Source organism: Arvicola amphibius, chromosome 9 (assembly GCF_903992535.2).
Source record: "Arvicola amphibius chromosome 9, mArvAmp1.2, whole genome shotgun sequence".
Classification (NCBI taxonomy): domain Eukaryota; kingdom Metazoa; phylum Chordata; class Mammalia; order Rodentia; family Cricetidae; genus Arvicola; species Arvicola amphibius.
The window spans coordinates 53,336,986-53,350,420 of record NC_052055.2 but is presented as its reverse complement, the minus strand read 5'-3'; the positions used below and the strand labels follow the sequence as shown (position 1 = coordinate 53,350,420).

The 13,435-nt window shown below is 42.1% G+C and overlaps 1 protein-coding gene across 1 annotated transcript in view; it reads left to right on the top strand.

Moving 5' to 3' along the window:
- Positions 1–13,182, top strand: part of Nell2 (neural EGFL like 2) — a 304,209-nt gene extending 291,027 nt beyond the window's left edge. Inside the window, 4 exon segments of the mRNA XM_038342735.1 lie at positions 2,312–2,505; positions 3,612–3,788; positions 5,367–5,591; positions 13,132–13,182. Coding sequence (XP_038198663.1) covers positions 2,312–2,505; positions 3,612–3,788; positions 5,367–5,591; positions 13,132–13,182 — 647 coding nt within the window.
- Positions 13,183–13,435: the final 253 nt, after the last annotated feature.

Genomic DNA, 13,435 nt, shown 5'->3' with positions numbered 1-13,435 from the left:
CCGATGGAGCAGCTATATGTAAACCATGGCGGTGAGGGAGCTTAAACTCTATGTCTTATTAGAAATGTGTTTTTCATAGAATAAGGCTGCTTTTTGTCCCGCCCTGCTTCAGCACGGCTAGATTTACACCCGAAATAACAACACACAAATCGTATTCTTTTAAACACTGCTTGGCCCATTAGCTCTAGCCTCTTACTGGCTAACTGTCACATTTGATTAACCCATCTTTAGTAATCTGTGTAGCACCACGAGGTGGTGGCTTACCGGGAAGATTCACCGGGAAGATTCTAGCCTGCATCCATCTCGGAGAGGAGAGTCATGGCCACTGCTTCATGGTGGTTGCCTCAGTACCCTTCTTTCCAGCATTCTGTTCTGTCTGCTCCACCCACCTATGTTCTGACCTATCAGGCCGAGCAGTTTCTTTATTAACCAATGAGAGTCCTCCATCAAATAAGTACTCTTCCCATTCATGGACATTACATAGCCTTTCTAGAAGTGGACAGACTCATTCTGTCCTGAGAGGACTGTGGTACCCAGCAGTGGTGTGTTCATCTAAACATCCAGCAGGATGACAGAGAGGACCATAAATGTTCAGTTTCTTGTGGATAGCATCATTACAGCGCATGTCAAAAGGCTTTATATAGTTAGAGGTGCCTGTGGAGTTCATGGTCAAAGGGATGAAACTACAATGGTGCTTTGCTGCATGCTTTAATTCACAATTCTAAGAATATTAAATAGACTCAGAGTAACACATTAAGTAAACCCTATTATTATTATGAAAAGGCTAAAGATAGAACTAATTTATAAAATTTTATTTTCTTTTCAAAGACAAAATTTTACCAAATTTAAAATGTGTCAGTATATTATACATAATTATTAAAGTACACATGAATGCTGACTTCTCTCCTTATTATAGTCCATACCACAAGGCACTACCTTTGGCAAATTGATCTGGAATAAAACTCGCTATGGTTGTAATACTTGCAATCGTTATTCCAATCTAGTACTTATATGGAGATAATATTAATACAAAATAGAGGTAAACAGAGGGAAAAGACACCATGTGGATTATTTTCAGAATTTCATAATTTAAATGTAACCAAGACAGAATCTTGACTAGCCCAAGTCTTCAAGTAGAACTGAAATAAAAACACAGAAAAAAAGATATGTGCTCAATTTTGTCTTGAAAAATTTCAAGAAGAAGTCATAACAGAGTTTTCCTACTTAGAAACTGCCGGTTTCTAACCTGCTCCTCCCCAACCTTCTCCTCCCTAACCCCCACTCCTCTCACCTGCTCCTCCCTAACCAGCTCCTCTCTAACCTTCTCTTCCTTAACCAGCTCCTCCCCATCCTTCTCCTCCCTAACCCCCACTCCTCTCTAACCTGCTCCTCCCTAACCAGCTCCTCTCTAACCTGCTCCTCTTGCTATGACTTCTTTCTTGACCTTTACTTAGAGGAAGCAGATGAAAAGGAAAATAACCGCTTACTGCCACTCATATAATCTCTCTGAAATGTATTTTGGCTTCTGACCTTTAAATTATGGGATAAATAGAATGAATCCCATCTCTTGTTATAGATCTGATCTCTGGGTCAAGATATGTTTGCTTTTCATCTGTATGAAAATGCTTTAGGCTGCTACCACCACCGAATAGGTGAGGTTGGGTGAAGAACGGGCAGTTGTCAATTGAGTCAGGCCAGGCTTGCAAAGCTAATCTAAAGGGAAAGTTAAGAAGCAAGAGTGCCCTTGAGAGAGACTGCAGTTGTGGGTTGTCACTTTCCTTCGTGCTATGCAGAAGGTTCAAGGACGTGGCTGGCAAACCCAGAACTTGAGGGAAGAGCACCAGCACCCAGGCAAAATGCTGGGAGTGCATTGTATGGAGGTGGTTGGAAAAAAGGGTTTGAAATGAAATAACACGCCCCAGGCCCCTGACATCTCTGTCAGGGATTTCTGTAACCACCAGTGTGACGCTGAAGATGATATTGCCAGGAAAACATCAGAACACTGATAGAATTCCCACTATCAAACTGTTTTATTTAATAAATTGAGCTATGTTCTTATTTCCAGAGATATCAATATTTCTCAAATTCTAGTGGTATTTACACAGCCCTAAAAGGTAATATTCTGGACAAATTTATTTTTTCTTAATATCAAAAATGTATAATGTTTTCCTGTGAACTCCCCTGATTACTCAGTGCCATAGTCAGCATGTAAGGAAAGCATGTCTGGGTAAAAGCGGGAGACCACTTGCCTGATCATAACTTTGGAACAAGAATATTCTGGGTCACGCTGTGCTACTTCTGTTGCCTGTAGATATTGACGAATGTGGAACGGGGAGGCACAGCTGTGCCAATGACACCATTTGCTTCAACCTGGACGGCGGATATGATTGCCGGTGTCCCCATGGGAAGAACTGCACAGGGGACTGCGTGCACGATGGGAAGGTCAAGCACAACGGGCAGATCTGGGTGCTGGAGAACGACAGGTGCTCCGTGTGCTCCTGCCAGGTTGGTGCAGACAGTGTGCTGTGCTCGGCCTGGAACTGCCATACGTTTGAGTCTGTGGATCGACGGGTGTTGACAAATGCATGTGACCACTTAACCAAAACAGCAGGAACTACAATTGAGCATTTCCATCATCACCCCAAATGTTGTCCAAGTCCTTCCTAGTACCCTTTCCCCTGCCCCTAGAACCAGGCCAACACTGCTTCCAGTTAAACAAGCATTATAATTAAGTTCAATTTTCTAAGGCCTCAAATAAACAGAATCAGACAGAGCATTTTCCTTCTGCCTGGCTTCTTCCTATCCCAATATTATATTATTATTTATATTATATTTAGAGAGAGTTATTATATATACATATACATATATATCACATTTACATGATTACATGTATCTTTTCTTTTGTGCTACTGAACAATATTCCATTGTACCATTTATCATCATGTATTTATCTTAATTAATAACATTTTATTACTATGTCAATTTTTCCTTATCATAAAATTATATTTGAATGAAAGAATAAATGAAGTCAGAATAGATAAGTCTTCACCCAAGACTGGAAAATATCTGTCTAGATAAATGTTATATTTAGACATGTGTTCTCTAATGTTTACTCAGTTAATGATACTGACTTAAATTATAGCTAAATGAATAGCCTTATTTATAAGATATGTATAACTACTATGAAAGAAATTGATATTTGTACAAAAAACTTAATGCCTAATTATTCCAAAAACTTGGCAAATTGTGAGACTGATTAGCTACAAAGCACTATAATAACTCATCTTGCTTTCATTAAAGATAGTAACCAAATTGCTACATAATATTCAAATAGATGAATATTCATGCATATACTTTAATATACATATGGGCTACTTCATGGTACTGGTTAGTTTCTGGAAATTTTCTTTCTGGTCAAGTGATTCAAGGAGTAGTATGGAAAGGAAATTAGAAGTCTTCCCGCTTTGGGCTCATTTCTGTTAGCTTCAAAGTGGAATTTTAAAGACACGTTATTACTTGAGTAGATGCTGTTGGCTGTCCCATCCTCTGTAAGCTGTGGCATTTCGAGAGATGGAGAGGCGTGGTAACACTTTGTCCCCCTTCTAACTCAGACTGGGTTTGTTATGTGTCGACGGATGGTCTGTGACTGTGAGAACCCTACGGTTGACCTTTCCTGCTGTCCCGAGTGTGACCCACGGCTGAGCAGCCAGTGCCTGCATCAAAATGGAGAGACCGTGTACAACAGTGGGGACACCTGGGTCCAGGATTGCCGGCAGTGCCGCTGCTTGGTAAGTTAAACAGGAGAGCATCCTCTTCATTCCGTCAGTACCAAAAAGCGGGCTAGAGGGTTGACAGTTACAAACATAAAGCCTGGGTAAAATGATGGAGAGATGAAGCCACAAACATCGTCTGGAGTGATGGAGTGCCCCCCCCCCACCCGCCGTGTGTGTTTTCTCAGAGAGCTACCTCTTGACATACTCCTAGCCTAAGCTAAGGAAAAGCTCCTGTGGCTGTATCCCATTCATCTTATGCTAGAAGATAATTATGAACACTGCATTCATGGAAAAGAAATCATTCTTTCCAAGTAAAATCATTAACCACTCTCTGTCAGTTCCTCACGTGTAAATAAAAAAACAAAACAAAGATGACATTTTGGAGCTGCGGGAATGGTCTAGTTATGGCTAAGTGGTTAATGAACTAAAATGGTGAAAATACCCAGAACCCAAGGGAATGTCACGTGGGTACCGTGGCCTCCAGTAATTCCAGCCATGGCAGCAGGGGCAGAGGATCCCAAAGCAAGCTTGCCAGAAAGCTTAGTCATAGTGACGGCTCTGGGTCTGTCTGAGGGACCTTGACTCAGTGAATAAGTGGAAGACCAAGCACGAACAATTCATGCCATTCGTCTTAAACATCTCTATGAATGGTCATCCCATGCACATAAATTCACATGCGTGCAAAAGGCATGCATACATACACACATGTACACATGCATTTGGAAAATGGAAAAAAAGATAAGGAAGCACTTTTTTTTGTAACCATTGTTCCTGTCTGCACTGCTGTGTGGTTCCACATACTGTGATTGTGTGGTAAATACATATCATTGGAATGGACAGCTGTATGTATTTGTGAAACTTTCTTTGAAAATAATGACTTATGAGGGAAAGATTAGCTAGAGAGAAAAAGCAACTCTTTTAAATTGACTTCTTGTTTGTTCGTGATCATGTAAATTAGCAGTGAAAGATGCTGCGTGTGTCTTTGCAGTGGAAGTGTCACCAGAAAGACACCTTTGAAGTCATGGCCACGTTCCTTGCTGTTTGTCAGGAGATATTTTTAGGGCCACGCTTCTGTGTTGTCTGTCTTTTTGTCCTTTCAACCCAAAAATCAATTCCAAGAACAAGGTCGGTTTCTGCGTCCAAAGGCTGCTTTCATCCCTGAAACCTTGAGATTTAAAACCAAGAAGAAAATAGCCAACAGGCGGAAACTGCTTAAGGGAAATAAGCGAGGGAAATCAAATTTTGTGTTGTCTTATTTTGTGCTGTTTTATTGGAGGTGATGCACTCAAATTCCTTACACTGAAAAATGTATAACTTGGCAACAAAATTGTCCAATTATGTTCATATTTCATTTTTTTGGTAAAGGGGCAAACCTTTTCGAAGATTGACAAATAAATTACCAAGAGAATTAAGAGAATCTGAATATGAGAGACTTCATAGAAACCTTCCACTGTCCCCTTTGTCCCAAAGAAAATGGAGCTGCTTACTTTTTGCTGTGGGTTTTGATGACCTAAGAATAAAAGTCACTTCCCTGTCCCTCCTTTTCTGCCTCTCTTCTCTCCGGTCCATTCCCTTCGCCTCTTTCCCTGGCAGCAAGGAGAAGTTGACTGCTGGCCCCTGCCTTGCCCGGAGGTAGAGTGTGAGTTTAGCGTCCTTCCAGAGAGTGAGTGCTGCTCACGCTGTGTCACGGACCCTTGCCAGGCCGACACCGTCCGCAATGACATCACCAAAACCTGCCTGGATGAGATGAATGTGGTTCGCTTCACTGGGTCTTCCTGGATAAAGCACGGCACGGAGTGTACTCTCTGCCAGTGTAAGGTAAGGCCCTTGGGTGCACAAGTGAGCACTGCGCCAGCTGTACCAGGACTTAGGGGTGCACTTCTCCTGGGTGATGGAGAGCTGGACTCAGCCTGTGTGTTGCTCAAGCAGTGGTGGAAGCTCAACTTCATTGGTACCACACTGACAACAACCTTGTACATCGGAGACAGGTCTGCAGGGTAACAGAGCTTGTGTATGTCGCTGCCAGCATGCTCAGTAGCAACAGCTCAGTGTCCTAATGTAGCCAACCATCCAGTTTTATTGCTCCTTCCATAATGGAAGACAATATTATTTCATTGATTTTTATCTGGTTCTTTTATGAGTTTCATAAAATATATTGACAAAGTAGATACATTGCATTCTCTGAAGTGAAAATCAATCTGGCAAGAATGGGCGTGTCTCTTGGTTATTGTGGTCAGTTACACTAAACTGAAGAAGTTAGGGTCTGATGCTTATTATATTTTATTCTTACAGTTGGTGAAAATCATTATAAAGATTTTCACTTTATTCTCATAGGAAAACAGCGTTGTGCTACTTACTTCCGTGACCGCATGTAACATATACAGTGTAGACAGCACAGACTCAGGGTGACTAGGTTTGAGAGCGGCTTGATTAATATCCATACAAGGTTAAACTTTGTGAGGTCAGTTTGCACCTCACAGCCATGATTTAGAGATTAACAATAAAACAAAACCAATAATATTAAAGGCTTAACAACAATAAGAAAACCAGATAAAGATGTCAGGCTGCTCAGCACTGCTTAGCTGGGTCTGCTCTGGCTTTTGAGTCTTCCTCCTTCTTTCTATCAGTAGAGCACCTTCATTCATTGTCACTTAGTGGAGTTTCTCACTAGAAGGGCTTGATGGAACAGGACAAAGAAACCTAAAACACGGCAAACTTCCAGACATCTGCTACATCTCCTTCAAAACCTCATTTCTAGTTCTCTCAATGAACGTAATTTGTCAATCAAGATCTCAAGTGAACAATTACTACTGTTTGCAGAAAGTGCATCAGCAAATTTGAAGGAAGCCTCGGATATGTTATGTCACGTGTACACAGTGTAACTCTGTGTCTAATATGAGTATATTCAACAGTGTACATATCTAAATTACAGCACTGGGGTCCGGCGGATGTGTTTTGGCATCTAACTAGTAAATCAGCATGAGTTCTCGTACTCCTTGCTGTTCTGAAGCACATTGACAACAAAAACATGTAACAGGTAGTAGGATAAAGGTTGCTTCAAGTAGAGCTCAGACAGGATTCTGCAGGAAACACCCAGGCTTTTCAGGATTCTTTCCTGTTGTTCAGTGGCTTCTAAATGGTATTGCATTCTTTGGACGCTTGGTAAGAATGTCTTCCAGAAAGTGTGTTCTGTTGCTGAATTCTTATTTTCTTTGGTAAGTACTGATTATGTGGATTATAAGATTATGTTCATTCTTTACCAAATTTATCCAAAATATCCATTTTATTATTTAATTCTGTGTTATTTTTAAAATGAAGTTCAAGTGAAAAAGCTTCAGACAGAGAGAGCATTGAGAGCAAGCACTCTCCAAAGCTGACTGTTTTCTGAGCACTGGTTCCATCCATTCCCCTCTTATTTCCCTGTTTAAAGTTGTTTGTTCTGGTAATAGATACGAGCACAGTGACAGAGCTCCATTTAGTTGTCATTCCTGTAACACTATCTGCACTTACTATCAATACTCTTAGAATTAACATAAAAATCAGCTCAATGATCTAAAGGTTTAAAATGATGTGGGGTTTATCTCAGACATCTAGACACAGTCAGTCATTGCTAGAAGTATGTGTGTAGACGCTTATTGTCTGTCTAGAGATATGTTGTGGGACCTTTAATGTGAATTAAATAGTTTACAACAACTTTTCTTATCTCAGTAGCCAAATTTTCATTCTCCAGTAGCATCCTATAGCTATTGACTGTAATATCGATGGCATATGTGGACAAAAATATTTTTCCTTGGAAATATGATCTTATAGTGACATTTTGTTTACAATCTATCAAATAAAGCTTGCCTGAATATCTGAGTGCAGAGCTAAGCCACTACTTAGCCACACACCTAAGCCACTATTTGGCCATAGAAGACAAGCAGTGGTGGCCGCACCTTTAATCCCAGCACTGGGGAAACAGAGGCAGATGGATCTCTGTGAGTTCAAGGCCACCCTGGGCTACATGAGAATGAATCAGGCTAAAAGAGAAACAGAGTTCACACTTTCATTCCCAGCACTTGGGATGACATGCCTTTAATCCTGGCACCAAAGAGGAAATGTACGGCAGGAGCTCAGTGCAGTCTGAGGTTTAGAGGAGACATTGATTGCATCTGCAGTCACTCTGAGGATAGGGTCGCCCCTTTGTTTGTCTGAGCCTTGGTAGAGGTAAGGTCTCTCTAGTGGTTGACTGCTGTACTTTTCTGATCTTCAACTTGAACCCCAATATCTGTCTCTGGGTTTTTATTATTTATGCTACAGAATCTCTGACACTTCAAGCTGTTATCAAACTTGATGTGTAGCGAGAGAATGAGCTTGAACTTGTGGTTCTTTGTCTTCCTCCCACGGAATGGATGACTGTCATGGATCACTACACGTGGCCTATGTAGTTTTGGGCACAAATACCAACTTTATACAGGCTAGACAATCCCTCTACTAAGTCAGTTACAAGTTCATCACATACAGAAGATATTTTTATCACTACACAATGTTGTCTGGGACAAAACTGCCCCAGAGGTCAAAAATTCACCCTGAGAAAGCAGGCTTCCTGGAAGCAAAGACTCCATCAGCTGTGTTGATGATGCGACATCAGGGGACTTGGCTTAGTTTCTTTGTGTCCCAACTCACCTAAAAATGAAAATAATCAGCTATGGCAGTAACTACTTGAACAGTACCATTGATAGGGCTGCTGCAAGAGTTAACTGAGAAGATTCACACAGAAAGAAATCATCAATTGCTTAGCACTTTCAGATTAAGTAACCAATAAATATTGGCCATTGTGGTGTAAAGTAGGTCACCCTTACTACAATCATACCCAGAAGGAAAGACGTGATTATAACAGTGACGGAGACTGATAAACTGTGAAGGCAAGAGGCTGGGCAGCTTGTGGATCAGTTATATGCTGAGGAATCATTATTTCTTTAGAAACATGGATCTGGACAATACTTGAGGGAAGCAGTAATATAATCCCTTTTGCCTTTTTAAAATATTGTGTTTGTGTTATAGGTATACGTGTGTGCAGGCGTGCATGCCCATGTATATACAGAAGCTAAAGGAGGGCACTGAGTGTCCGGGTCTACCACACTCTACCTTATTCTCTCAAGACAGGGTCTTACATCAAATATTGAGCTAGGCTGGTGACAGCAAGCCCCCAACATCCTCCTGTCACTACCCTGCCCCACACAGCAGTCAGGAGTTACAGGTGCATATGGCCCAGCCCAGCTTCTTATGTAGTGATGGGACTTGAGCTGAGGTCACCACACTTGCAAAGCAAAGACTCTAACCCACTGAGCTCTCTCCCCTTTCCTCTTCTTTTATCTTTCTGGAGTTATGATCAAATTTAATTTTCTAAAGAACCAAGATGTATCCTCTACTTAGAGGTTAAACTTTAAAATTAGAAGTAAACTATCTTTTCCTAAATCTTATAGACAAGCAGCTTTATGACTGGTCAGAGTCCAGAGCTTTAAACACAGAACAAACTGGCGCACCAAAGACTCTTTGCTTGAGCACATCATCACTGGACAGAAACCATTTGGGCTCTTTCACTAGGTGCTTGTGGAGGTGGAATAACTGGGGGCTGGTTTTAGAAGCATGAAGCCCTCGAATGTCTAAATATCACAATCATCAAACAGAAACCTAAAAGGAGTGTTCTAGCATGTGATAGACAGAAAGTAAGTCCCACAAACAAGTAGCATTGTAACAACCCCATCGAGAGGCCTCTGAAAATTGGTGTGGAAGAGAAACAGATTCCACAAAGAGCCGCGCTCATTGGCTCTCTGCTGCTGTGATAAACACCATCAATAAAAGCAGCTTGGGGAGGAAAGGATTTATTTCTGCTTACACTTCCAGGTTACAGTCTACATTTGAGGAAGTCGGGCAGGAACTCAGGCAGAGACTGTGGAGGAACTCAGCTTTTTAGCTAGCTCTGGGCTAATGTTCAGTAAGGTCTCGCTTGTAGAACTAAGGACAACTTGCCCACGGGTAGCACTGACCACTGTTGTAGAGGACAGCAGACCACAGCGGCCCGGCCCTCTCATATCAATCAATACTCCAGACACGTTCCCTGACACATAACCATAAGCCAGTCTGGTCGGGGCAACCCCAGCCGAGAGCTTCAGTGAGCTAAGGCTGCGCTGTGTTGACAGCTGAAAGGAACTCGAAGAGCATCAGAATGACCAGATGACAATCTGAGGAAAATAATCTTAAATATCATAGTAAACCCCGGAGAAAAAGAATTATTAAAAGCAATTCAAAACAATAACACTCTGATTAAATATTTATCAATTTTCTAGACAAGAAATGAATTTTTGACCTACAAGTAATAAAAATATAACTCAAAATAAAAAAATTTGAGTTCATACAGAGAAATAAAATAGCAAAATGAAAGGTCACAACTGAGAAAATATTTCCAGCATATTTGAATTTTTCTTAGATTAGAAATCCATAAAAGCTAATGAGAAAACAATTGAACCACAAATAAATAGAATAAATAAGCAGTTCTCTAAAACCACAGATAGTAACATAAAAGAAGAATCATTCAGTGTTTAAATAATTTAAATGTAAACTCTCATAAGTCATTGTTTTTATAATCATCTCCAAGGCCAACAGAAATGCCAAGTTGTTACTCTTGTGAGCTCTCGACGTCCATGACCAAAGCGTGTCAGCCACATGTCACCCCATCTGCTCCATCCCAGGTCTAAAGACCTAAGTTGATGACACAGTCTAAAATCCGAGCCAGCTCTGTGCACAGTAGGTTAATCTCAACACTGAATGTTGTATCACAGGGCCAGCCGTGACTGCTCAGCAGTAACCATGGCAGAGAAGAAGCAGGGCCTCGGGTGAACTCATTGTGCTGCTTCCTAACAGTTCCTTGCTGTAGCAGTTCCTCCAATGGTTACTCTTCCTGTAGGATTGCCATCTGACTTCTCCAGACTCTGTTTGCAGTACAGTCATGTGCAGCTGCCAGACTAGGGAATGGTTTAGGTCTGGGTAGACTCCCATTCCTCTAGGGCTGACCCCCACTAGTGTCTGCCTGCAGCTCTTCGTGACTTCCAGTTACCTCTCTATTTTGTCCAGATCAGGAATCATGGATGTTAATTTATAGAATAAATTCTGCCGTTGCTGGATCTGGAAGACCTTGGCATGTTTCATTGGGCTCTAAAGCATGAACTAATAATGCTCTCCCAGTTGAGAAGCTCTGATGGTACAGCGTATAGTGCACTTTCCCTACAGCAGAGGGACACACAGATGGGGACGAAGGAAACATGCCTGAAGGATGTTGGAAAATACGTGCTTTCCAAAGCGTGCATGGGAACAATGGTGATGCCTTTCCCTCACAGCGCTCTGTGCCAGTTGCACACAGTGAGAGATGCTCCCACAAATTCCCCACCATTCTGTTTCAAAATCACACAGTTTGAGAAACTGATGTGTAACCTAGCAACAAGGCTATGGATAGAAAACCTCCACCTCTGAGCTTGATATCCGAGTTGTAAGTGTTACTACTGGCTCGAAAGAGGGTGACTCTGTCTTGGGACCAGAACAAGAACTCAAATACCCAAGGGAAGATGAGGATTGGCGTTAACAGGTGCCACTCGGCTTCATTATAGACTAGTTTCCCCATTTGAATGTTTCTGCAAAGGCTAGAACAGTAAAATACCTTCTGAAAATTACTTTTGATTTTGTCATATTAATATATATTATCCTTTCTACCACCTAAAGTCATTGTCTGACAGAACACCTCAAAGAGAGACAAGAATTAGACACAGATGAACCTGCTTTGACCCCGGCTCTGTCACGTGTTAACTGTGTGATTTTGAACGGGAGTTTAACCTCTCTGTTCTCTGCTTTCTGAATTGAAAAGTGTGACGGTCAATGGTGATTCCACTGCAATGGAAAGGGGGTGAAATTAGGGAATGTGTTTAGGACACATGGCCAGATGTCTGGCAGAGTGCACCATCCTAATGTGTAAGGGTTTTCCTTCCTGCGATTAACGTGCTAATTGCACGTTACTTAACATGACAATTGCAGGTTACTTGGAAAATACCATTACTTAGCTAGAAAAAGAGACCGTTGAGGAGGGAGAGGCTTTACTTCTTAGCAGTTATACTATTTTGATAGCTTAGTGTAATAAGTAATTTTGCACATCTGTCTCTCTCCTGCCTCCCCCCACCATTTCAGCTTCACACTGTTTCCTAAGTTTCCTCAACTTAAATTTCCCACTTAGATCATGTTTTAGTTCTTTCTTATTTAATGTAGATGTTCAGGATTTGGTGTGCATCGATCACTGCATCCCCCCCATGCAGCTCCTCGTGTGTGCGGCCTTCTTTTCCCGCTCCTGTCCTCTGATCTCCGCTTGACTGTTACCCCTTCAGAAGGTCCGCCCTGGGCACCATCTGAGGAGAGGTCTTTTGTTATCTCGTCACTACCTAACATATTTCTTCTGAAGCTAAAACAGAACACCTTCAGCTGGACACCACAGATGACACAAATGTATTCCTCGTAGCTCTGGGGACTGAAAAGGTCATTTTCGAAGTCCCAGATCAGGGTGTTAGCAGAGCTAGAGTCTGGAAGCCATTCTTCCTGCTCCCCCAGGTGCCCTTCTTACTGTATCCTCACATGGTAGCAGGGAGGGATGGAGGGAGGGATGGAGGGACGAAAGGAAGGAGGAGAGAGAGAGAGAGAGAGAGAAAGAGAGAGAGAGAGAGAGAGAGAGAGCGCATGTTTCCATTTTCCTCCACATCTCACAAAGCCTAGGCTGGCCTTCCTCTTACTATGTACCTTGAACTCTAGCTGAGGCTGACCTTGAACTCCTGATTCTCTGTTGCATACCTTCCAAGTACTCAGATTATGGCAGAGGGGGCACCACCCTCATACCCTAACTAACTTTCCCAAATGCTTCATCTCCTCATACTGCTGCACCGAAGAATAGAATGAGAACGTAGGTTTGTTAAGGGGATTCAAACATGTTCTCCTAAACTTTTCCAGCACTTTGCATAATTTCTCTTACACTGTGTTCCCCTACCAGGAAGGTGTGAGTCCTGTTCCGTGGTCGGGGAATGGGTCTGCATTGCTAACTCAGTTCACACAACACGGATTGTGAGTAAACAAAGGAACAGGTGTGAACCAAGAGAGAGCATGCCGGTGAGCACAGTGATTGCATCTGAAGAAACACTCTTAGGAACAACTGGCTTATGAGGTTTTCAGGACTTCAGAAATAACACGGTCCTGTATACACCTGCTAGTTGTGCTAATCAAGAAGTGTGGGGCTCCGGGAATGATCTGAAAACTCACACTCTGCTTTCCTTTCCACTCTTTTCTCCAGAACGGCCATGTCTGCTGCTCAGTGGATCCACAGTGCCTTCAGGAGCTGTGACGGGCGTTCGCTGCCTCCAGGGAGTATCTCTTTAAAGAATGCTCTTTCGCTTAAAAAGACCAAAAAAAAAAAATGAAAAAAAGAAAAAAAAGTGACGTGCACCCGGCCCAGTGCCGCTTTGTTAATGGCTGGGTTGATGGATGTCAATTATGAGATTTGTGGAACTTGAGGAAATTCTCTGAGGAAACTAGATGACAATTCTGCCTTGACTCTACCTGGCATCATCTTGTAGAAGAATGGGTGTGGAGTGAGA